Genomic DNA, 25000 nt, shown 5'->3' on the forward strand with positions numbered 1-25000 from the left:
TAAACAGCTTCCTGGGAATATAAAAATTAATGTCAACACATTAATTCAATATGAGGTGGGCATCTAGGTGTGCACTCGACGTAAAATGAAAAGGACAAGACACACAAATGGTACACACGCAGTAGAAATGAAATATGAAGATAAAACAAATCAGCCACTGTCCAAACTAAAGAAAAATTTAGGTTACCTTAAAAGGACAATAACAACTCACAGTCACATTTAATTAGAAACGTACCATATGAATTATCAAACAGCATTTGTTGTAAAAATTAAAAAGTGTAGAAGTAAATTCTTACTCAAAATAATTTTCAGTGTACGATATGCCACATTAAATTCAACGTATAAAAATAAATAGTACAAACTTAAACTTACTGTCGCAGGGTATTTAATATCATATTCCAGTCTTCCTCGCTCATTCGGTTGGAAGCAGAATCGGTCAACAAACTGAAAATCCTAAAACAATGGAAATAAACAAAACTTACTGTAATATATTATTATGAAAGTTCATGAGAGAGAGAGAGAGGGAGAGAGAGAGAGAGAGAGAGAGAGAGAGAGAGAGAGAGAGAGAGAGAGAGAGAGAGAGAGAGAGAGAGAGAGAGAGAGAGAGAGAGAGAGAGAGAGAGAGAGAGAGAGAGAGAGAGAGAGAGAGAGAGAGAGAGAGAGAGAGGACAGACAAAACAGACAAAGACAGAAGGAACGCTCCAAGTTCAAGCTGTAAATATATAAGTGAGGGGAAAGGAGGGAGGAAGACGATGTAAAGTAGTCAACGAAAGTAGACAAATTCATGACACAGTGATGGACACTTACCTTTTCAGTTTCAAAGTGTCCCTCGATGTACTTCCCTTCGTACGAAGGAAGCAGGCAAAGGACGAGGAATATCAACAAAATTGTTGACATCCTGGCAAAATTGTTTGCCGTCATATTTCGGAAGTCGTGTCTAAAACACCATTCGTAGAAATAACGCAATAAATTGAGTCATTCTCGAAAGAGTCTGCGGGTCTGTCTATGCACACACCGCAATGAAGTTTGGAAGTACATACGTGTAAACACATCGCCATAGCGACGATTCTGGAATCTTATGACTGTCCAATCGTCATCACAATGGTATTGTTTCGTCATGTTCCCAGTGTTGTCATAATTGTGCAGACTGTACTGTAGAGAATATCAATACTACACTGATTTCCGTATAGTCGACGAAATATTGACAATTTTAGAAGAAATCCTCAACTCTGCCACATCTGCCAAAGCGAAATGGATAAGTTAGCGCGCACTGCCAGCTGTCCAGCAGACGATAAACTTTATATGACGTCACACATGTAGCAAAGGTCAAACTTTGTCCGTAGAGGGCGCAAGCATCGGATCGTCCGAGGCTGTATTCAATACAAACTCGGATTATATTTTACTCTATTCTTTGAAACGCTTTCTTACAATATGACTATTTTATTTATTACTAACTATGTACATATACATTAATTATAATACACATTGTACTTAAAACAATATAAAATATTTGCTGACGATACATGCGTCTTTCCGGGGAACAATTAAAAGTAGCTAGCCGCTACAAAGCAAGTTTTATTGTGAACCTTAGATCTGGAACGACAAAAGGCCAAAACAAATTTTACAACACTAAAATTATGGCAGCCAATTCCGTTTATTTATGAAACACAGAAAAGTTGATCGCGGCGTTGTAGGAAGAGACGAGCAACTCATAATTGAACAACAACAACAACAACAACAACAACAACAACAACAACAATAACAACAACAACAACAACAAAGCAACAGCAGCAGCAGCAGGAGCAACAACAACAACAACAACAACAACAACAACAACAACAACATATAAAGGAAGGCCAGGAAGGCAATAAAGCAGACAAAGAAATTCTATCCAAATTCCTACATCAAATTTTAATAAGATATATTGCCCCACTTACTCCATATGGGAGTACGGGGATGGGGCACTTTGGACGCACTCGATTTTAATAATTTTATTTATTTATTTATTTATTTATTTATTTATTTATTTATTTATTTATTTATTTATTTATTTATTTATTTATTTATTTATTTATTTATTTATTTATTTATTTATTTATTTATTTATTTATGTGTTCGTTCGTTCGTTCGTTCGTTCGTTTGTTTGTTTGTTTGTTCATTTGTTGGCTTGCTTGCTTGATATGTTTTGATCTATTTATGACAGTGATCTATTTATTGGCCTTGTACACACCATCTTCTGACCACAAGGGGCGGGCTTAAATATACCCCCCCCCCCCCAATTCCCCTCCCATTCCCCTTTCGGTTGTCAACAAGGGATATGATATGCAGGCAGTGGTGGAACCATTAATGTATCAATCAAGTACAGGAAATATACATTTTGACTATGTTTTGAAAACTGTAAAAATTAAATAAATATAAACTCAGTATTGAGTAAATATATTTAAGACAAAATGCAATCACGTCTGAGTTGTCAAAAACGTTTTTAACAAATCGCGACAAGATAGTCGCGTGGGGGAGCTATACAATTTGTGGGAATGAATCCAGTCGGGACACGTACACACAGGGATATCCGTATAGATAGAAGGAAATCCTGCTTCACTATCATATTATAATGTATATACTTTTCAGATATAGATCCATAAAAAATATTCAGGTCGCAATATAATTATGTTTTGACAATCTATTGAACATGGTAGCACCCATTCTAAGAAGTAGACCTATACACTACACTACACTTCTTTACGGGGTCACGGCTCGGGGGTGGGGGTCACAACATTTTGGGTTGATAGAGCTATTTCTATTCGTGTACAACTAGTCAACTCTTCTTTCTACGTTCCTTTGAAATATCATAGCCACCTCAGGGTTAACATTGTTATGTGTACATTTGTGAATAACCATGACCTTATTTCACCTTAGTAACAAAATATATGTAACCGTGAACCAATCAGCTGTTAGCAAGTATCGTGACATGCGCAGATCAATTTTCGATTTTCACAGTCATAATTTTACTTCCGGAAAGTCTCAATAAACAGAAATGCCGGTGATTTAGTACTAGTTTTGGGTACAGCGCAACTATATTTGATCACACTGAAGTCAGTTACCCCTTCGAAAGATGAGTACGTCTATCACTATCATAGGTAAGTGACGATTCTGTTGTGAGTTGTGTTCCGTGCTGTGACACACTGTTCTACACGAGCGTCACACACGAGCTACGCTGTGTGTCGAGTACGAATGGAGATCTGAAACTTTACTATCCCACATTTTAATGGCATATGGTACAATTATTACGACTGTTTCGCGTATTTTTCACCTATGATCCTGTATGTGTCGTTTATGTTTACTTTTGTTCCGTAGTTCGTACGGATTTTGTTGTGATTAATTGTTACACTGTCGAGGGATGGCCCATGGCCCATGCCCATGTCCCAGGCCACATACTTGAAAATGTCGTTCGCCCTGTCGGAGTCAAGTGCTCTGGGCTATGTGAGGGAAGGCAGATAATACATGTGCATGCGATAGGGCTATTTCTAACAGGGAATCAATCCAAAGCCTTTTTTTTCCCCGAAACTCACAATGTCTATTCAAATCCATATACGTGTACTGGGTACCTACTCTGACAATCTGAGTAGAATGTGGAATGGATGAATATATAGATAAATAGACAGCCAAACAAACAAACAGAATGATGGTCAAACACAGATATATAAATATATAGACATTAATATATACATAGGTAGATACAAAATGTAGAAAGATGGATGGATGGAGATAGATGTTATGTGTGTGTGTGTGTGTGTGTGTGTGTGTGTGTGTGTGTGTGTGTGTGTGTGTACATATGATAGAATGATGGATGGCTAGATAGATGGATATATATGACATAGATAGACAGACAGACAGACAGAAAGACTGACTTACAGACAGACAGATAGATAGATAGATAGATAAAAATTAGAAGAAAAAAATATGTACATTTATGTGTCTAATTAACACTGGCAGTCATAACAGTTTCACCTATCTATTTCTGGCTTGCCCTTTTATTGTTTTAGAAATTTGTGTACAAAGGATTTCTTCAGTTCATATAGTGTTCTGGAAAATTCTATAAAATTGTGGACGACTGATGCAATTCTGGAAAACTGTCGATGAACAATGTGATTTCATGACACCATCTGTTAACTTCTGTCATGACAATAAAATATGGTTGGTTGACACACAAACTCATAAATATTGTAATAATGGTATAAATATGTGATGTGAATGCTGCTAGGACTGGAATATGGAGCTGAGATGTACTACAATAGAATATATATTTAATCCTCTTCTGCCCAACTAGTGATTACTTGTGTACAAACAAATACCCCCTTCAAAGAGGATTAAGTAGATGAGTATATAGTCTGTACATGTTACCATAGTTACATGTGCATCGCCAACCCTTTTGTGTGAGTGCTAGCTGATAGGCATGGCATTACATTGTCATACCTTACAGACTAAGGAATACAGTGTTCAAAGAAAATCTCTTGCACTTCATACCTAGCTTGCATATAATTTATAAAAGATTAAAGTGGCCATATGGATGAGGATTTGGTATTTATTTTATCACGGCTTCCTAAGTGAAAAATAAATGTGAAATAACATATGCTAAGTCCTTGTTTGTAAACCAATAAATTGCAAAAGCATAATAAATGTGTAAAATCTTTGTTATTGTATGTTCAATAACAAGCTTTTTACATGCATTGAATTACAAACACAGAGTAATCATAATTGTAAAGTGCTTTCAGCACAGTGTTGGCAAGGGCTATATAAAAACCTAACAAACTAACATCCAGTGTACAGTACTGTGTGCCCTCTAATGATAGCCAAATATTGTTGTTGTGAATTAAAATGAGAAAAAGTGGGATTTTCTGTGAGTCACCACATAGTAAGAGAAAGGGGAATACCAAATTTTGGTGTGTCACTAGAAATTGTGTGCATCAGTGGCACGTCAAATTGGCTTAGAGGGCACACTGCTGTACATTTGTACATGCATCTCCACCTGCAGTGCTGTTCGAACTCCTGAGTTATTCTTGTGAGTGATATCCTGCTTTCATTGATTTTTCTTCTTTCTTTTTGACAACTGTATGACAGGTACTGCAATTCTGAGTTTGTTATTGGCCGGTTATCTAGCACAGCAATACCTGCCACCCCCAAAACCTAAGATAGTTGGTATAGACCTTGGAACAACATATTCTTGCATTGGAGTCTACCAAGCTGTAACAGGGGATGTCAAGGTAAAATGTGGCAAAAATTTTTTATTTGGTGTTTAAATTCAAGACCTGTAATTAATACATGAAATGGGTCATAGCATCCTTTTGATTAATTGTCAGTTCTGAAGTATTCAAACTGTTATCAGCAATACTGCTTATTATGGTCTGTCTATAATGTCTATGGTTATATCTATTTAAGAATATTAGACATTGACCCCCCCTCCCCAATCTCCCCCCATCCATATCAATGAAAAGACAGCAATTTATAGAAAGGTTATCTTTCCACCCTATGTGAAGTGATTCATTTTATTTTCAATATTTATTGGTAAACTTTTTAAACCCCACAATCATTTACCTATTTTTTTCAGGTGTTAGTAGACAAATCCAACCATAAGACAATTCCTAGTATGGTAGCCTTTACGTCTGGTGATGTCTTGGTAGGCTATCATGCATTGGCACAGGCTGAAGAGAATCCATTGTCCACTGTCTATGATGCCAAGAGATTTATTGGTAAACTCTTCAAACCAGAAGAAGTAGCTAGAGAAGCTGAACGTTATCAGTTTAAGGTATGTTTTGAATTCTCCCCCATTTTTTCCCAGTAAAGTGTTATATAAAGACCAATAAGCTTGTTTCTGCTCAGGACATTCTGTCTAAAGTGGTGCGGTGACATAATTTTTTTTTTTATTCTTGACAAACCTGTCTCTCAGTCTACTATTTATGGCAGTTACTGTTCTTTTTATTTAGTACTTTAGAGCAAGTGTGTATGCGGGGCAGATGTCATTTGCTTGTTCACGATTGATTCTGCAGTTGTCTTCACTGAAGTAGGGAGGGTTATTTTTGTGTTTCCCCATGGATCTGCAGACTGCATGGGCTGGATAAACACACACACACACAAAAGACCGATGTGAGGGTAGTTAAGTGATGCGTGCTGACCAGAAACAGTTTTTTTTTTGCCTAATTACTGTAAGATTAGTTTAAAAATAAAGTTGGTGAGAAAAATTATTGTCTGGAAGAGGTAAAGAAAATGATGGTCCAGAACAAGAGAATGATTCTATCTCTATCTGTGTGGCTTCACTGATATAATAACACTAATGCTAGAATTTGAAATTGAGTCATGTGCCTTTAAAGGTCCATGGTGAGTTAGGTTTGATATTTGGATTTGAAAAACAGCAGAGATATACATATCAAAGGAATCCAGGAAACACAGCAACAAAGCAGGATGGAGAGAAATAAAGCAATTCCTCAGGTGTTCAGCCTATTGCTTTTACAATAAAACAAAACAAAACAAAGCAAAACAAAGCAAGACAAAACAAGACAAAGCAAAACAAAATACAATACAATACAATAAACTTTATTACTCTCATAGGAAGAAACTGCAATATCTACTTTAAAACAAAGCAAGATTCATAACTTTTTTTATCATATTTTATCCTTGTAGATAAAAGAACAAAATGGGCTGATTAGATTTGTGGTTGGTCCCCATGACAACCAGACTGAAGTGACTCCAGAATACATAGGTTCTAGAATTCTACTAGAGTTACGTCAAACTGCAGAAGACAAGTTGGAGTCTCCTGTCACCAAGGCAGTCATTTCAGTCCCTGCCGAGTTCAATGAATTGCAAAGAAACTATACAAAACAGGCAGCCAAACTAGCTGGTAAGGGCATTGCATTCTTTCACCTAAACAGTTTCATCTGAACAGTTGAAGTTTGTTCTTTCCTTGAATTTAAAACACATCCAAAAACAATACATACATACATACATACATACATACATACATACATACATACATACATACATACATACATGTATACATACATACATACATACATACATGCATGCATGCATGCATGCATGCATGCATGCATACATACATACATACATACATACATACATACATACATACATACATACATACATACATACATACATACATACATACATACATACATACATACATGTATACATACATACATGCATACATACATACATACATACATACATACATACATACATACATACATACATGTATACATACACACATACACACATACATACATACATACATACATACATACATACATGCATACATACATACATACACACATACATACATACATACGTACGTACGTACGTACGTACGTACATACATACATACATACATACATACATGCATGCATGCATGCATACATACATACACACATACATACATACATACATACATACATACATAAATGCATACATACATACATACATACATACATACATACATACATGCATACATACATGCATAAATGCATACATACATTCATGCATACATACATACATACATAAATGCATACATACATACATACATACATACATACATAAATGCATACATACATACATACATACATACATACATACATACATACATACATACATACATACATAGATACATACATACATAGATGAAATGACAATAACAACTATCTCTGTTTATAACTAGGTATTGAAGTACTGAGAGTAATCAATGAACCCACAGCTGCTGCCTTAGCATACGGTCTTGACAAAAAAGACAGTGTGTCTAATGTTATGGTTGTTGATTTGGGAGGTGGAACACTCGATGTCTCACTGCTCAATGTACAGGGTGGCATGTTTGTTACCATGGCAATGGCCGGTAAGTGAAATTACTGATGTACAAATTCTGGAATTTCAAATCCACTGCAGAGAAGGTGTGGAATTTCAAACCACTCCTGAAAATTCCTAAAATCGTAAACCATGTCTGGTGAATTCTAAAATATAAAAATAATCCTGGAGAGTTGTGGAATTCCTAACCACTCCAGTAAATTCCTGGCAGTAATTTGTTGATTGCCACAAATTAGGGGATATGTTGAGTTGAATACAAAGGTTTGATATGGAGTTTATATAAATGAAAACATCAGATAATTCATGATACCCTCTTTTTTTTATCTTACACTCTTTTAGGTAATAATCGTCTTGGAGGTCAAGACTTCAATCAACGGATGTTGAGTCATTTACATAAAGTCATTGAGATGAGATTTAACAAACCATTGAACAATGCTGAAGATTTACAGAAATTGAGACTTCTTGTCGAGGACGTCAAACTGAATCTAACAGCTGAAAACTCCACACTTATGGAAATATCTTTGTCATCTTTAGGGAAAGGTGTTGTTTTCCGGGAAAACTTCACCAGAGAAATCTTTGAGGAATTGAATTCTGATTTATTTCGGAAGGTTTTACAACCAATTGAGATTGTTTTAAAAGAAACTGAACTTCTGCCTGAAGCTGTTGATGAGATAGTTCTTGTTGGTGGGTCAACTCGGATCCCAAAAGTCCGGCAGTTGATCCGAGATTATTTTAAGAAAGATCCTAATGTGTCCATAGATCCGGAATTGGCTGTGGCATATGGGGTAGCAATTCAAGCTGGTATTATCGGTGGGGTTTGGCCGTTACAAGTCAGTGCTATAGAGATACAACAAAATGTAAAGAAGATACATGTTACTTAACTGATAGAAACGAAGAGTTCTATTTTGTCTAATATTTACATGAAACCGAAGAATTCTCATTACCTGATGTAGGATTTTTACCACCTGGGCACTTCTTGAAGGGGAAGCATACCATGTGATTTCACTGTGTTTACTGAAAATTGGATTTTATTTTGATAAGATGCATTGGTTTCATTCACTTTCACTTGTCAGTACAGAGTTGGCATAGATCAGAATTTAGAACTGACATATTAAAAAACAATAACTAATCATATATTACACATTGTTATCGGGCACACCATATACTATGTATATCGAAAATACAAACAACATTAGCGGACTCCAATCCCCACATACATGAAAGTTGATATGCAAATTTCATTACGTTATAAATATTAGCAGACCTTACAATATCAATAACAATAGAATCAGTCAACTCAATACATAGTAAATCTAGTATATCAGTTATGCCTAAGTTCTGATTGATGCTAGCTCTATACCGACTTGTGAAAGTGAATGAAACCAATGCATTTTAACTCATTTTACATCCAAGTTTTTATTAAACAGTAATAATTTACCAGGGATCATTTTCCTATCAATCAATCAATCAATCAATCAATCAATCAATCAATCAATCAATCAATCAATCAAATAAAAATAATTAAAAATGCACCAAACTCCAGAACCAATGTACTGTTCAATGCAATCTGATTAAAATCCGATGTAGTGTACATGTTGCGATTTCTTTTTGGCTGTTACATATACTATTTTTTTTGTGTGTGTGTGAGTGCTTGTTACATACATCTGACTGAATACCATAGGGTTTCCTGAGCCACACGATAGCACCGAGTGAATTCACTCAACCAATGAAAATGCGTAACGTGCCAAAACATATGGGTACAGTACTTCAGAATGCTCTGTTCAAAAATAGCCTGAGCACAGAGCGCAGACAACAATGTTATCATTACTGTTTGGTGGTTCTCTTTCTTTCAGTTTTGAACATTGTGTGATATATTGTAATATGGATTCTAGTTGGCTACTCGTAAGTACGTGATTGGGTTTGGAAAAAAAACCTATGGTATTGTGTCAGATGTATGTAACGAGTGCTCACAAAAGAACAAACAACAGTAAACGTAACAGCCAAAAAGAAACCATGACATGTACACTATATCAGATTTTAATCACATTGTGTTCAATGGTTCTAACCATAGGAGGGTCTATGTGCTAACCCACACAAAATTCTTGTTTTAACAAATGTTTCTTAAATTTGTTCTTGAAAGTGTTCAGATTTGATGATTGCTATATTTCCAGTAGTAAAGAATTCCATAGTCTTGGCATACAATTTGAAAATGTCGTCAATATAGAGATAACCATTATTTGACTTCTTGGTCGACACTCCAGGCAATAACAATTCATTGCTGTTGGGTTATTTGAGAATAAGTCAACCTTCTTTTTGTATTTTGACTCTCTAGCATGAGATAAAATGATATTACAGGTACTGAGAATAAGTCAACCTTCTTGTTCTATTTTGACCCTCTAGCATGAGGTACAATGCTATTACAGGTACTGAGAATAAGTCAACCTTCTCATTCCATTCTCTGGCATGAGGTAGAATGCTATTACAGGTACTGAGAATCCATATTTTGCCGACTCACAGCTCTTGACAAAAATACTGAACCAAGCAATGCAAGTGTTGTTATCTTGACACCATTATATTGGTATCTTATACCCTTCATGATTTTTCCTGTCTTTGCAATCTTAAATAAACTTATAATACTTAAAGAAGAAACATTGTGAGTGTTATTACTGATATGATAGCTTTGTTATGAGTGAAGGAAGAAATTAAAAGTTAAATTTTGTTCTCACTCTGTAGCTGTATCTTTTGAAAAATATGTGAACACTATGGTTTAGAGTCAGCTGATGGTTGATTCAATGGTTCCAAGATGCATTGCGTGAGACAATGTCACTTATGTTGTTAAGTTAGGCTTGTTTTGTCTTTATTACATTTGAAATAACATTTTCATATTGAAACAACAGAAAGACATGTTGATCTCGTTAATTTTGAGTAATTTTATAGAAAAAGACTAAACAGCATCACAAACAGAGGTGGATTTTACTGGTAAACCCAGCTAGAGTATGGCCAGCAGGTGACAATCCCCCAACCCCGAGTAGTGTGTGCAAACCTACCTACATGTACAGAATACATAGCATTCAATGGGGGAGACGTGTGATGCATCTGATAACTGGCAACAGGTCTATTACCATTTACTAATCATTAATGTACTGCAAGTGCTGGCTTGATGTCCTTGTGTAAACAATGTAAATAAACAATTATGCCTGTCAACAATGTGACATCTGTGGAATTATGATGAAGAGGTGATCAGATGAAGAGATGCTGGTGTTCAAACCAGAATGATAACAACAAAAACAAACAACAATGTTTAGGAAAAACAGTAGATGGGAATTTATTTAAAGATACAGAACAAAATTAAAAAAGTAATCCATAAAGTTACAGATTGTGAATTGATTCACAACATGGGCAACTTACTCTAAAATACAAGTACACCATTTAATATTTTATATTTCTTTACCTAATAACAAATATGCCCCATATTAAATGTATAATGTAAATTTTGTTTTTGAATTTCTTGCAAAGATAGAATTAGAATGTTAAAAACTGAGAAACTATAAATAACTGTTTAAGAATACAGCATGCACAGAAACACTTTCACCTACATCTCAAATTTAGATTTTGGAAATTCTAAGCTTGCAATTATGTTTTAAGGTATAAATTGTAACATGCATGCATGCTCACACACACACACACACACACACTCTCTCTCTCTCTCTCACTCACTCTCCCCCCCCCTCTCTCCCCTCTTTCTCCCACCTCTCTCTCCCTCCCTCCCTCCCTCCCCCCTCCCCTCTCTCTCCCTCCCTCCCCCTGTCTCTCTCTCTGTCTGTCTCTCTCTGTCTCCCTCCCTCCCCCCTCCCTCCCCCCTCCCCTCTCTCTCTCTCTCTCTCTCTCTCTCTCTCTCTCTCTCTCTCTCTCTCTCTCTCTCTCTCTCTCTCTCTCTCTCTCTCAGGGGTGTAGGCAAGGTTTCTATCTCACATTTTACATGTCTTTGTGAAGAATGTTACGGATATTGTTTGATACACCCTGACAAGTTACCATTATTTACAAATATGTCTTTAAATTGCCAGGCCAAGTATCCCCCCCCCAACAAAATCCCTACGCCTCTTCCTTTCATAAAAATGATCATGTCATTGTGTTATCAAAGGGAATATTTGTTCAGTTATTAAACAGTTTTAACACAACATGCACAATATTTGATATTTGTCTTTATTAGAACTGATCTTTAAATTTAAAGTTCATATTTTCAAGAGTTAAGTGTGGCCCAAGTTTCTTAATGCTGAGGTAGTGTGTGATATTAATCCTTGGACTCATTTGGTTCCTCAGCAATTACATTTCTCTCCCAACAAAATTGTCCATTATCTGGTGGCGTGTGTCGAGATGGAGGAAATATAAAAGGAGGATTGGCGTGTGTTCTTGAATGCAACTGATAGTGTGTTGCGAAAGGAGATCTCTCATTTTGTCTTGTAGGTCTTAAGTGTCTTGCAGGTGTTCTCAAGATGTTGGCCCTTACAGGCTGAGTTCTGAAGACAGGATTAAGACCTCTGCGATTGTGAAACCTTGGTTCAGTATCTGGAATACATTTGTCAACATGCTGCAGTGCACTTTCATAATTGGGAAAACTTTGTTCACATCTTGGGCATGTACACTGTTGTGATGGCTTATAATTAGGCGTGTCTTCAACAGAGTCTGTAACAATGTCGTCATCTGGTCGTCTAGCAACAACATGCCTCAAACGGCCAACAGTTGCAGCATGCGTTGGAGTAGGTCTTGGCCTAGTAGTAAGATCTTTCCTTGGTAGATGAAATGGTGTTCCCCAAACGTTTGTTCTTGTAGTATTTGGTTGCTTCAGTCCTGGATTCTTTGCCACACCAAATGGTCTGTGTGAAGGTGAAGGTTCTGGGGAAAGACACATATTGACATGTACTTGCAAGCAATCCAAATCTGGGAAATCAAACTCACAGACAGGACATGAAAACTTTTGGTCTGGTAAATGAAGCACAAGATTTGGGCGATCTTTTCTATCAGCAACATAATGACGATTCCCACTTCTATCACCTGTATGTTCAGATCTGCCAGCAACTGCACCTCTTTCAGCAGGATGGCGTGTTTCTTCATTTATTGAATGTTTGTCCTTGCTTTCAGGAACTCTCAGTCGACTTTTCACACGAGTAGGTACACACTCCATCGTTTCAGCAAGTTCAGTCGTCTCAGGCTTTTTGGACATCCCATCTCTTAAAGCAGAAGCATATGTAGGGGTTTCAGATGAAGTAGGGTCTGGTGCTAGGCGTAGAGGAGTAACATCTGTCATTGAAGAAGGTACACCCGTGCTAATAACTGTCTCATAGTTCATAGCACCCCTTGGAATCAATCTGTTTTCTGTATGTGGTATCAATGGAGGTACGCCAGGAAATGTATCGTCTTTTACATCATTCTCAATGTCATTCATAGCATCGTCAGGTTTTAAAGGTAAGATCCCTTCTTCTCGTTCAGTATCGATATTCGTGCTAGGCCCTTGTAGTACAAGTTTCTCGTTCTCCAAAGCATGGCGTTCGCGCACTCGTTTCTCTCTTTTTTCCAACATCTCCACAATGGCGTTTGTCTGATGGCTGTCAGGGAGACCATTAATCCCTTTTCTATCAATATGGGAACTGTTATCAACTCTACACACAGGGCATTTTAGTTTCCCTCCAGCAAGACATCCCTCTAGGCAGCGTTTACAAACAACATGGACACAGCCTGGCAGTGTCTTGGGTTTTACATAGCGGCCAAAACACACAGGACACAAAGTCTGGTCGTTAAGTTCGTAACATATACTTGGCAGATCGTCTTCCATAGTGCTTTAGTGGTATCAGATATCTACCTGAAATCAAATAGGAAGAAAGAGTAATTAAATGGCTTGGGAAAATTTTGTGGTTGATTGAGTAGTAGTGAACATAATATTTTCTGCAAGATGATTATAGACAAAACGGTTAATTATCTACCAAAAATCCCTGTGCTTCACTATATCTATGACAGCACGGACAAGGACAATGTTGAAAAAAATATCTAACAACAACAACAACAACAACAACAACAACAACATCCTAACAGTGTTTACCAAGGTTAAAGTGGTTTCATGGATAACAAAAATTGTATTTAATTTGATTTTGGGATTTCCGTAACTTTACTTAAGCAATTTTACTATGTTTGCATGTTGTAAAAACAAAGTGGAATAATATATACCAAACTAGTCCGTTTTGTATCTCATTCAATAGCACAAAATGTTTATTGTGTAAAAAAGCTTGTTATTTTGGGTCATTAATAAGGAAGCGATTTGTAAACAAACTAGGTAATTACTTGATGACTAATAAGTCACATCAGTACCTACGTCTGTTGTTTCCCCTCGATATTATATTGAATGATTACTTCTGTCTACCACTTCCTGTATATACAATAACCCATTTATCATCCATATGGCCATGTTTAATAATGCTTTATTATATTTAATACTAGAAGCTATGGAAAGCATATTGACAAATGAACAAATAACAATACTAATATTATTCACAACACAAGTATAGTAATCTGTTTACAGAAAAAACTCAATCCGTAGATAGATTATGCTGAGATCATAGAAGTATGAGTTCGTCTGTAAGTGTGAAGTAAAATATGAAAAACTTGAGAAATAAGAAAATTGGCACTTTCACTATTGAGGAGATCTTGAATTCAATACCACAGGGTTTTGATTTCACACAGCCACTCTCACTGTGTGTTTGTACATGTATAGAATAGCAGAACAAACCAGTGATGTTATGTTGGGTTGGTTTGATGATGTCATGGATATTTACGTGCGTGGGCATACGCATACACATACACGCATAATAATCGGGGATTCCCGCTGTTGTATATAACAGCGCCCTCATGCATTGTGCTATCTTGTGTAACCTTTAAACCTCGGAAATACCCAAATCGCAAACAAGGAGCATTCCAATAACCAACAGGTTTGGCATAAATTAAATTACGACGCAGGAAATTTCCCCAGAGTGGCGATCAATGTTTCGATCACTTTTCGTTATATGACACAATTGCTTTCGTTTTCGTGTTGCTGTTTCTTTTACAATGTCTACCGTGGAAAGCAAAACAGTGGCATCTGACCCAGGTTGTACTGATCGTACCTGTAGTGCACCAAGGCTATTATGTGACATTAGATATACAAGATCTTGACACCGATCGTGAGTGTTCATCTGACATTCATCGTGCATATTTGATGACTCGTAACATAAAAGTACGAATTTTAGATGACACGTGGATGTGTGTCATATGCAGTGTCCCCGACTAGCCAGTCTAGTTAAAGCAAAATATGGGTGTATTAACTTACATTTTCCGCCAAAGTAATTTGAACACAAATTTTGTGTATTTTTCTGTAAATATTTGGCGGGCCTTGGGTTTATTTTAGACCTGTATCATAGATGTGAGCACCTATTGGGAAATGGTACCAAAATCGCGGATTAAAAACAATAGCCTAAACTTCACACGTCCTATTAAAATGACACAAAGTGCTGAATTAATCAAATTGACACAAAGTGCTGATCTGAATACAGGACGTCACGATAACCCCTGATCCATTCCCCGGTTTGCCTATTTACTAAGAGGATACGCCCCCCTCCCTCCCCAAGTTTTACTCAATTTGTCAGAAGTTTCGTACAACTTACCTGTATTTCGTATGTGAAGTTGCCACGACAAGTCGGTCTGTTTTTTGTAGTTGGCTGCACTTAATATATGCACGGGCCAACGGCACTGCGTAAAATTAGGTATGACGTCGTCAACTATTTTTAGCAGCTTCCTTATATGGATCGAAACATGACGCCGGTGGCATGTATCATGCAGTCCACAGGGGCACGTATTATTGCTTAGATTGCCATTTTGTTAGGAAAATATCGTACGAATTCTGCTGCTACAAATGTATCAATCTCTATACTACACTAGTAGAAATATTTTTATTTTCTCCTTACAGGTAGAAATATATGGTCAAAAGGTTGTTATATTTAGTCTGTAGACCTGAAAACAACAAAGATTTAATGGAATATACATTGAATAGGTTGTAAATACATGTACTAGAATATGGCTACAACACTGTTGAATGGCATACCAACAGTCCACAAGCTGCGACTGTATTTTATGGTGAAAAAAACCTGGTGGGTGTTTTTTTTAGCAAATTTGGTAAGTGAAATAAAGTCAAAATAATGTCAAGCCAATTCTGTTTTAACTATAATTGTTTTCACCGTTGATTTATTGATGTAATTACTAAAAGTACCCCATGTGGGGCTTAATTACAGGCAATACATCATGAAATGTCGCTGTATATATGTCATATATATATATATATATATATATATATATATATATATATATATATATATATATATATATATATATATATATATATATATATATATATAACTCGGTGAGTATCAATCTGCTAAGACAGTGCTCTATACCGCAGTGGCAGAGCGTAATAGTTATATATTAGTCAGGTCAATATTAAACAACCCTCCATATATATATATATATATCATATTATTTTTATCTAATGTTTATCGATCTATAGTTAAATATATACAGAGGTTAATAATACCTTCTCGCTGAAACGTTATTTTTTTGTAAATAGGTAGAACATAGAGGTAGTCTGATTGCAAAAGTAAACATGCTCAGTTGTGGTGCGCAAATTAACAAAGTCAAGCTCACCTTTAAAAAACTGAGCAGACCTAGATAATTCTATAGTGTTTTGATTTTTGCAGAGTTTCAAAGTTCACATTGTGTGGACTATACAATAGATCTATGTGTGTGCATGGTATGGCTATAAATAACACTTATGGAGGGTTGTTTAATATTGATTAACATAGAGGACTATTAGCAGTCACCTTAGTAGTCTAATAACATTTGAACCATATGTTCGACATCATTGATTTCGTTGACCTGGGGTTACAGACTATTGCACTGAATATCGCTGAATTGGACCAATTACACGAACTATGACCTGACTAATGATTGGACAGCTTGATGTGGCCTTGAATGGTAGTGTCTCCAAATCCCCAAACTAGAAATCTAATTCCATCGTTATGTTATTCTAAACAACAGTATTAATATAATTAGAATTGTGAGAAAGAAAACTATGGAATTGCCATTGGTAACTTTAGTTGTTTTGTTGCGCACATGTTTCTCTCTAGATCCATCGAGTGAGTAGAACCCATTCTCGCAAACCAGAGCTGTTATTTCGTCCGCGACACTGCAAAATAACGGTGCTGGACGGTACCGTGAAGGAGGCTGTGGCTTATGACGATGGTAGAACCGAGAGACAGAGTGCTCTATAAACTTAGTCCTAGGGTTGTATTTGAACTCAAACCAAAGTAGATATATATGTTTAATATTGCATTGTTTTGAGAAAGTTTATGTAATATGTTGGATTTATCAAAATTGGTCTTAGGTAGACAGAGATGCGATATACATAACATAGACAAAATGAAAAGCGACCGAAGTTTTCTAAACTACGATATTAGTCTGTCTACAGTTAAAACGGAGTGACTACGCAACGACATTCTACTATACATTATTGGTAGAACGTGACGAACTCTGCGGAGTGATTTCAGTAGTATTAGTAAGCAGGCTAGTTTGACATTGGAAGTTATAAACATATATAAACATAAAGAAATTGTAACGTGTACACTACATCGGATTTTATTCAGATTGTGTTGAATGGTGCTAACCCACACAAAATGCTTGTTCGAACATATGTGTCTTAAGTTTGTTCTTGAAAGTGTTCAGATTTGCTGTATGTCTAATGTTAATGAATTCCTTATTCTTGGCATACAGTTTGAGAATGTCTTCAATACATAGATAACCATTATTCGACACAATGATAACTCCAGCCAATAACAATTCATTGCTGTTGTTGTTATGTGAGAATAAGTCAACCTTCTTTGACTCTCTAGCATGAGATAAAATGCTAGTATTGGTACTGAGAATAAGTCATTCTTCTTGTTCTATGTTGACCCTCTTCTATGAGGTACAATGCTATTACAGGTACTGAGAATAAATCTATTTTGACCTTCTAACATGAGGTACTGAGAATAAATCGACCGTCTTGTTCTATTTAGTAACATTTTCATCTTGAAATAACAGAAACACATGTTGATCTCTTTAATTTTGAATGATTTTATAGAACAAAGACTAAACACCATCACTAACAGAGGTGCATTTTACTGGTAAACCCAGGTAGAGTATGGCCAGTAGTGTGTGCAAACCTCCCTACATGTACAGAATACATAACATTCAATGGAGAAACACGCCATGCATTTTAATTAGAACTGGCAACATGTATATTACCAATTACTCATCATTGATGTACTGCATATGCTAGCTTGATGTCCTTGTATAAACAGTGTAAATAAATAATTATGCAAGTCAACAATGTGACAATTGTGGGGTTTTGATAGGGTTTGATCACAAGACAATCAAATCAGATGAAGAGGTTTTGGTGTTCAAACCATAATTATAACAACAAAAACAAACAACGTGTAGGGAAAACAGATATATACGACTGTATCTAAAGATACAAAACAATTGTAAAAAGTAATCCATAAAATTAAAGACTGTCAACAGATTCACAGCATTGGCAACTGACTCTGAAATACAAATGCATACTTTAATATTTTATATTTCATTACCTAATAGATAAAAAATATGCCCCATATTAAATGTATAATGTAAATTTTGTTTTTGAATTTCTTACTTGTCTATATTCATGCAAAGATAGAATTATAGCGGTCAAAACTGAAAAATTGTGAATGACTGTTTAAGATATGGTAACCTCGAACACTGCATGCACAGAAAGACTTTCACCTACACCTCAAATTTACCTCTGGAAATTCAAAGATTGTAATAATGTTTTAGGGTATAAATTTTCACACACACTCACTCTCGCAGAGATGTATATAAGGGTTATATAATATATTTTACGTGTCTTTGTCAAGAATTTCACACATATTGTTTGAAACATCCTGACAAGTTAAAATGATTATAAGAAAATGTCTTTTACTCTTAAAATGCCGGGCCAAGAACCCCAAAACAAAGATCTCTAGGGTTTTTGCTTTCATCCAAAATGATCATGTCACTGTGTTATCAAGGGAATGTTTGTTCATTTATTACACAGGTTTAAACATAACATACACACTACATGTATGAGAACTGATCTTGAAAAGTTCATATTTGCACAAGAGTTAAGTGTGGCCCAAGTTTCTTAATGCTGAGGTAGTGTGTGACATTAATCCTTGGACTCATTTGGTTCCTCAGCAATTGCATTTCTCTCCCGACAAAATTGTCCATTACCTGTTGGTGTGTGTCGAGATGGAGGAAAAGGAATGGGAGGATTGGCGTGTGTTCTTGAATGTAACTGATAGCGTGTTGTTAAATGAGATCTTGCATTTGCTGTTGGTTGTGTTAAACGTCTTGTAGGTGTCAACACATTGGCCGTAGAAGGCTGGGTTCTGAAGACAGGGTGAAGACCTAAGGGATTGTTAAACCTTGGTTCATTATCTGGAATACATTTGTCAACATGGTACTGAGCACTTTCGAGATTAGGAAACATTCGTTTCTAGAACATGTGCATTGTTGTGATGGCTTCTAATTAAATTAGGCGTGTCTTCAACAGAGTATGTAACAATGCTGTCGTCTGATAACAACATGTCTCAAACGACCAACAGTTGCAGCATGCATTGAGGGAGGTCTTGGCCGAGTAGTAATATCTTCATTTTGGTAGACCTTGAAATTGTGATCCCCACGAGTTTGTTCTACTGGTATTTGGTTGTCTCAATTCGGGATGTCTTGCCCAAGTAAAAGGTTTATGTGAAGGTGAAGGTTCTGGGGAAAGACACATATTGACATGTATTTGCAAGCAATCCAAATCTGGGAAGTCAAACTGACAGACAGGACACGAAAAAGTTTGGTCTGGTGAATGAAGCACAAGATTTGGGCGATCTCTTTTATTAGCAACATAATGACGATTCCCACTTCTATCACCTGTATGTTCAGACCTGCCACCAACTGCTCCTCGTTCTGCAGGATGGCCTGTTTCTTCATTTATTGAATGTTTGTCCTTTCTTCTAGGAACTCTCCGTCGACTATTGACATGAGTAGGTACACACTCCAGTGTTTCAGCAAGTTCAGTCGTCTGAGGCATTATGGACATCCCATCTCTTAAAGCAGAAGTATGTTTAGGGGTTTCAGATGAAGTAGAGTGTGGTGCTAGGCGAAGAGGAGTAACTTCTGCCATTGAAGAAGGGACACCCTTGTTACTATCAGTCGCATACTTCATAGCACCCCTTGGAACCAATCTATCGTCTTTTACATCATCCTTACTGTCATTCATAGCATCGTCAGGTTTTAAAGGTAAGATCCCTTCTTCTCGTTCAGTATCGATATTGGTGCTAGACCCTTGTAGTGCAAGTTTCTCGTTCTCCACAGCATGGCGTTCTCGAACTCGTTTCTCCCTCCTTTCCAAGATCTCCACAATGGCTTTTGTCTGATGGCTGTCAGGGAGACCACGAATCCCATGTCTATCAATATGGGAACTGTTATCATCTCTACACACAGGGCATTTTAGTTTCCCTCCAGCAAGACATCCCTCTAGGCAGCTTTCACAAACAACATGGGCACAGCGTGGCAGTGTTTTGGGTTTTACAAAGCGGCCTAAACATACTGGACACAAAGTCTGGTCGTTAAGTTCGTAACATATACTTGGCAGATCGTCTTCCATAGTGCTTTAGTGGTATCAGATATCTACCTGAAATCAAATAGGAAGAAAGAGTAATTAAATGGCTTGGGAACATTTTGTGGTTGATTGAGTTGTAGTGAACATAACATTTTCTGGAAGATGATTGCTGGTACATGGTCAAAACCATTGATTATTTACCCCAAACCACTGTGCTGCAGTTTAATGTGTACTATATCCATGACAACATGGCAAAGGTAAATTTTACAAAACAACAACAAAAATTACCCCAATACGATGACGACGACGACGACAACAACAACAACAACAACAACAACAACAACAACAACAACAACAACATCAAACAGTACTGTAACAGTGTTTACCATGGTTAAAGTGTTCACATGGATGAAAAAAGTTTTACTTAATTAGGATTTTTTTTACTATGTTTGCATGCTCTTAAAACAGTATGAAATAAGTCCGTTTTTGTATCTCATTAAACTGCACAAAATATTTAAAGGAACGTGTAAAAAGGGTTATTAATATGGAAGCTATTTGTAAACAAACTACGTAATTACTTGATGACTAAGTCACATCAGTAGCTACGTCTGTTGTTTCCCCTCAATATAAAATTGAATGATTACTTGTGTCTACCACCACTCTGTTTATGACCCATTTCTTGTACATACAATAACCATCCTTATCATCCTTATGGCCACGTTTAATAATGCTTTATTACTTTTAATACAAGAAGCTATGGAAAGCATATTGACAAATGAACAAATAACAATAGTAATATTATTCACAACACAAATATAGTAAGTCTGTACCAGTCCGTAGATACTGAGATTATACTGAGATCATAGAAGTATGATTTCATCTGAAAGTGTGAAGTAAAATATGTCATATGAAAATCTCCAGAAAGAAGGAAATCGGCACTTTCACTGTTGAGGAGATCTTGAATTCAATATCACAGGGTTTTAATTTCACACAGCCCTGTCTCATTGTGTGTTTGTACATGTATCGAATAGGAGATCAAACCAGTGATGTTAGGTTGGGTTGATGACGTCATGATTATTCACGTGCGTGGGCGTACACATAATAATCGGGGTTTCCCGAAGTCTAGGTTACCCTGCCTCTTGCCGTTGAGGGCATAGCCCACAGTAAAGTCTGGAAAAAGACAATGTCGCCGACTGTATGTAACTGAGCAACATGGCCGCTGACAAGATCTGGGACAGTCACTGATTGGACAAAAATGACTCTGAATTTTCATTTTATCAACTCTGTGCATAGTTAACAGAAATCATGGTTAAGCTTATAAACGTTTTGAAAACTATCTTTGTCAGGAGATAAATCTAAATACTGAGAGCTGACCCACAATTTGACCTCTGTAGTAAAATCATATGGTGGCAACTCTTGCTAAGAGTATTTTGATTTATCTCCTGACAAAGATGGTTTTCAAAATATTTATACCATGATTTCCGTTAAATATACACAGGTGGTCAGTAACGAGGATTCTCGCTAGTGTATGTAACAGCACACTCATGAAATATGCTACCTAAAAACTCCATTTGTCACGTTTGTAACCTTTAAACCTCGCAAATTCCAATTTATCAAATCGCAAACAAGGGGCATTCCAATACAATGGTCATCAGGTTTTGCATAAATTAGATTACATCGCAAGACATTTCCCCGTACAGAGTGGCAAACTCACTATTTCAATTACTGTCGTTTTCCTGTTTCTTTATAATGTCTTCAATGTCTATGATGGCTACAGTGGAAAGCAAAACAGTGGCATCTGACCCAGACTGAACATACGTCCTGTATTGCACCAATTCTATCATGCAATATTACAAGATCTTGACAACATTCGCGAGTGTTCATCTGACATACACCGTGCATATTTGACTCATAAATATGAAAATACATACGACTTTAAGATGAGACATGGGCGTGTGTCATATTAGACTTTACGTAGTGTCCCGGACGAGCTAGTCTCGGTTTATACCCAGAGTCTCACCGCTGGGGGCTCTGCCTACGAGACCTCCCCAAACGAGATTCTAATTCGCCCTGACAGGAAGTATCGATCGGAGCAGTGGATGCTGGGGAATACTTTACGTCCAACATTTTAGGCTACACGATTTAAGTACTTTCGCGACAAGGTATCACTTCTCAAGCATCATACATTTAATTAAACTACAACAAACAGGCCCTAGCCCTGTAAGCCCACTTTTTATGACTTAGAAGAAATGTGTATTAACTTATATCTGCAATACTTCACACTACCGCCAAAGTAATTTGAACACAAATTTGTATTTTTCTATCAATACTTAGTGGGCCTTAGGTTTATTTTAGACCTGTATCATAGATGTATACACCTATCGGGAAATGGTACAAAAATTACGGATTAAAAACAATAGCCTAAACTTCACACGTCCTAATAAAATTGACACAAAAAAGTGCTGAATAAAGGAAGTGCCGAAAGAAAAAATTGTTTGGTTCCGGTTACCCGACCCCACCTAGTTTTTCACTACCCACCTTAATTTTTGTTACGTTTTCGAGAAAAAACCCCCAATAAAATCGCGAACATTGTGAGGTCTCGCAAGAAATTATAGATGCGGAAACTGACATCAACTTAAAAGGACAACATAAAACTGTTCTTCCAATCTGTCATGGCTGTATATCTGATGGGAAGAACCCAATAACACAGAGACCTTATGGAAAATAATGGAAACATGAACTAGGAACTCTCATATGATATAATATATATATTTGTTAGCCCTAATCCCTGGTCCCTCCCGGCCCCGGTTTACCTATTTGCCGAGAGGATATGTCCGTCTCCCAAAGCTTTCCTCAATTTGTCAGAATTTCGTACAACTTACCTGTGTTAACGTTTCGTATTTACTGTTGCAATAACTGGTCTGTCTGTTTTTTGTAGCTAACGGCACTTAATAAATACACGGGCCCACAGCACTGCGTAAAATTAGGTATGATGTCGCGAACTATTTTTAGCAATTTCCTTGGATCGATACATGACGTCAGTGGCATGTATCTTGCAGTCATCCCAAGGTCCAACCAGATATGTTGTGTTCAATTCACAAAGTGTCAAACTGACCACGCCGTCGGCCTTTTAATGCTGATTTATGAGACCAGCCACCTAACCTTACGTCAATACTAAACATAAGTTTCAGGCCAAGTCTGGTATTTTATTAAGTACAATTAACAAGTATCACCATGACAACATTCGTTCTTAACATCAGAAGCAGAAACTATTTTGTCTATTTGATTTTGAATTTACATAATGACCTCTCTTTCAACTTCTAATCACACGTTCAAGGAGAGGCTAAATCCTGTGATCTAGCTGCCATAGTCCCATATAATAGTATAGAAGATGAGTGCTAGCTGATAGCGTGGCATTAATGTCTGTTCGAAACAAATATAGCCTCAGTTCGATCGTAAACCTGCTATATTGACTACTAAACATGTCAGTTATTTCTACTCAGTTGCAATCACTATATATTGACAAACAGTATATATGAATTATGAGAGCCATGTAAAACTTTTCAGTGCAAAATGGAACAATGACATGATGTGACATGATTGAAGTTTATGATCTAGTGGTCTATACTATCTCTCATCTACATTTACTGAGGATGGATACCAACAAGGTTATTCGAGGTCACCCATATAATTTAAAGAAACTAAAGACGCCCTCACTGAAAATTTGACTTCATTTTTTCTCAAATCGAGTCTTTCATCCATCGATCAGCTTGCCAGACAATGCAGTAACATGCTCATAACATGCTCACACAATTGTTTTCTCCATTGATTTATTGATGTAATAACTAAAAGTACCCCCCCCCCATGTCAGGCTTACAGGAAATAAGATTGAAATATTACTGTATATATGTCGCATATATATATATAGTTATTTTGATGTCAGGTTTATCTATAGTTAAATTTATACACAGGTTAATGATACCGTCTTCGTGCTGAAACGTTATTTTTTGTAAATAGGTAAGAAATAGAGGTAGTCTGATTGCAAAAGTTAACATGCTCAGTTATGATGCGCAAATTAACAATGTCTTGCGCAACTTAAAAAACTGGGCAGGCGTTCTATATAATTCTATAGTGTTTTGATTTTTGCAGAGTTTCAAAGTTCACATTGTGTGGACTATACAATAGATCTATGTGTGTGCATGGTATGGCTATAAATAACACATGTTAAGGGCTGTTATTGATTAACATAGAGAACTATTATCAGTCACGTGCACCTTAGTAGTCAAGTAACATTTGAACCATATATTCGATATCACTGATTTCGCTGACCTGGGTTACAAACTGTAATTGCACACTGAGTACCATTGAATTGGACCAATAGCTGTTATTTCGTCC

General features: G+C 36.6%; 3 protein-coding genes across 4 annotated transcripts in view; 1 reads left to right on the forward strand and 2 right to left on the reverse strand.

Moving 5' to 3' along the window:
- The window catches only part of LOC144439891 (transmembrane protein 145-like), an 11562-nt gene extending 10641 nt beyond the window's left edge, over positions 1 to 921 (reverse strand). Inside the window, exons 1-2 of the mRNA XM_078129122.1 lie at positions 808 to 921; positions 373 to 453 (exon numbers count right to left, since the gene is read on the reverse strand). Coding sequence (XP_077985248.1) covers positions 373 to 453; positions 808 to 921 — 195 coding nt within the window. The remainder of the gene's footprint in view (positions 1 to 372; positions 454 to 807) is intronic.
- A 2081-nt stretch (positions 922 to 3002) lies between these two features.
- Positions 3003 to 10479, forward strand: LOC144439729 (heat shock 70 kDa protein 13-like). The gene is made up of 6 exons (XM_078128964.1): positions 3003 to 3137; positions 5119 to 5261; positions 5606 to 5803; positions 6676 to 6892; positions 7724 to 7894; positions 8203 to 10479. The coding sequence occupies exons 1-6, from the start codon at positions 3113 to 3115 to the stop codon at positions 8742 to 8744; spliced, it is 1296 nt and encodes a 431-aa protein (XP_077985090.1). The 5' UTR covers positions 3003 to 3112; the 3' UTR covers positions 8745 to 10479.
- A 1304-nt stretch (positions 10480 to 11783) lies between these two features.
- LOC144440102 (uncharacterized) lies at positions 11784 to 15633 on the reverse strand. 2 transcript variants are annotated; one of them, XM_078129365.1, is made up of 3 exons: positions 15552 to 15633; positions 12916 to 13720; positions 11784 to 12756 (listed from the first exon to the last, which is right to left on the reverse strand). In XM_078129365.1, exons 2-3 carry the CDS (start codon positions 13691 to 13693, stop codon positions 12155 to 12157), a joined length of 1380 nt encoding a protein of 459 aa, XP_077985491.1. In that variant the 5' UTR covers positions 13694 to 13720; positions 15552 to 15633; the 3' UTR covers positions 11784 to 12154. The 2 variants fall into 2 exon arrangements, with proteins under 2 accessions (XP_077985491.1, XP_077985490.1); XM_078129364.1 differs by having other exon boundaries at positions 11784 to 13720.
- Positions 15634 to 25000: the final 9367 nt, after the last annotated feature.

The sequence above is a fragment of the Glandiceps talaboti genome, chromosome 9, assembly GCF_964340395.1.
Source record: "Glandiceps talaboti chromosome 9, keGlaTala1.1, whole genome shotgun sequence".
NCBI classification, from domain to species: Eukaryota; Metazoa; Hemichordata; class Enteropneusta; family Spengelidae; genus Glandiceps; species Glandiceps talaboti.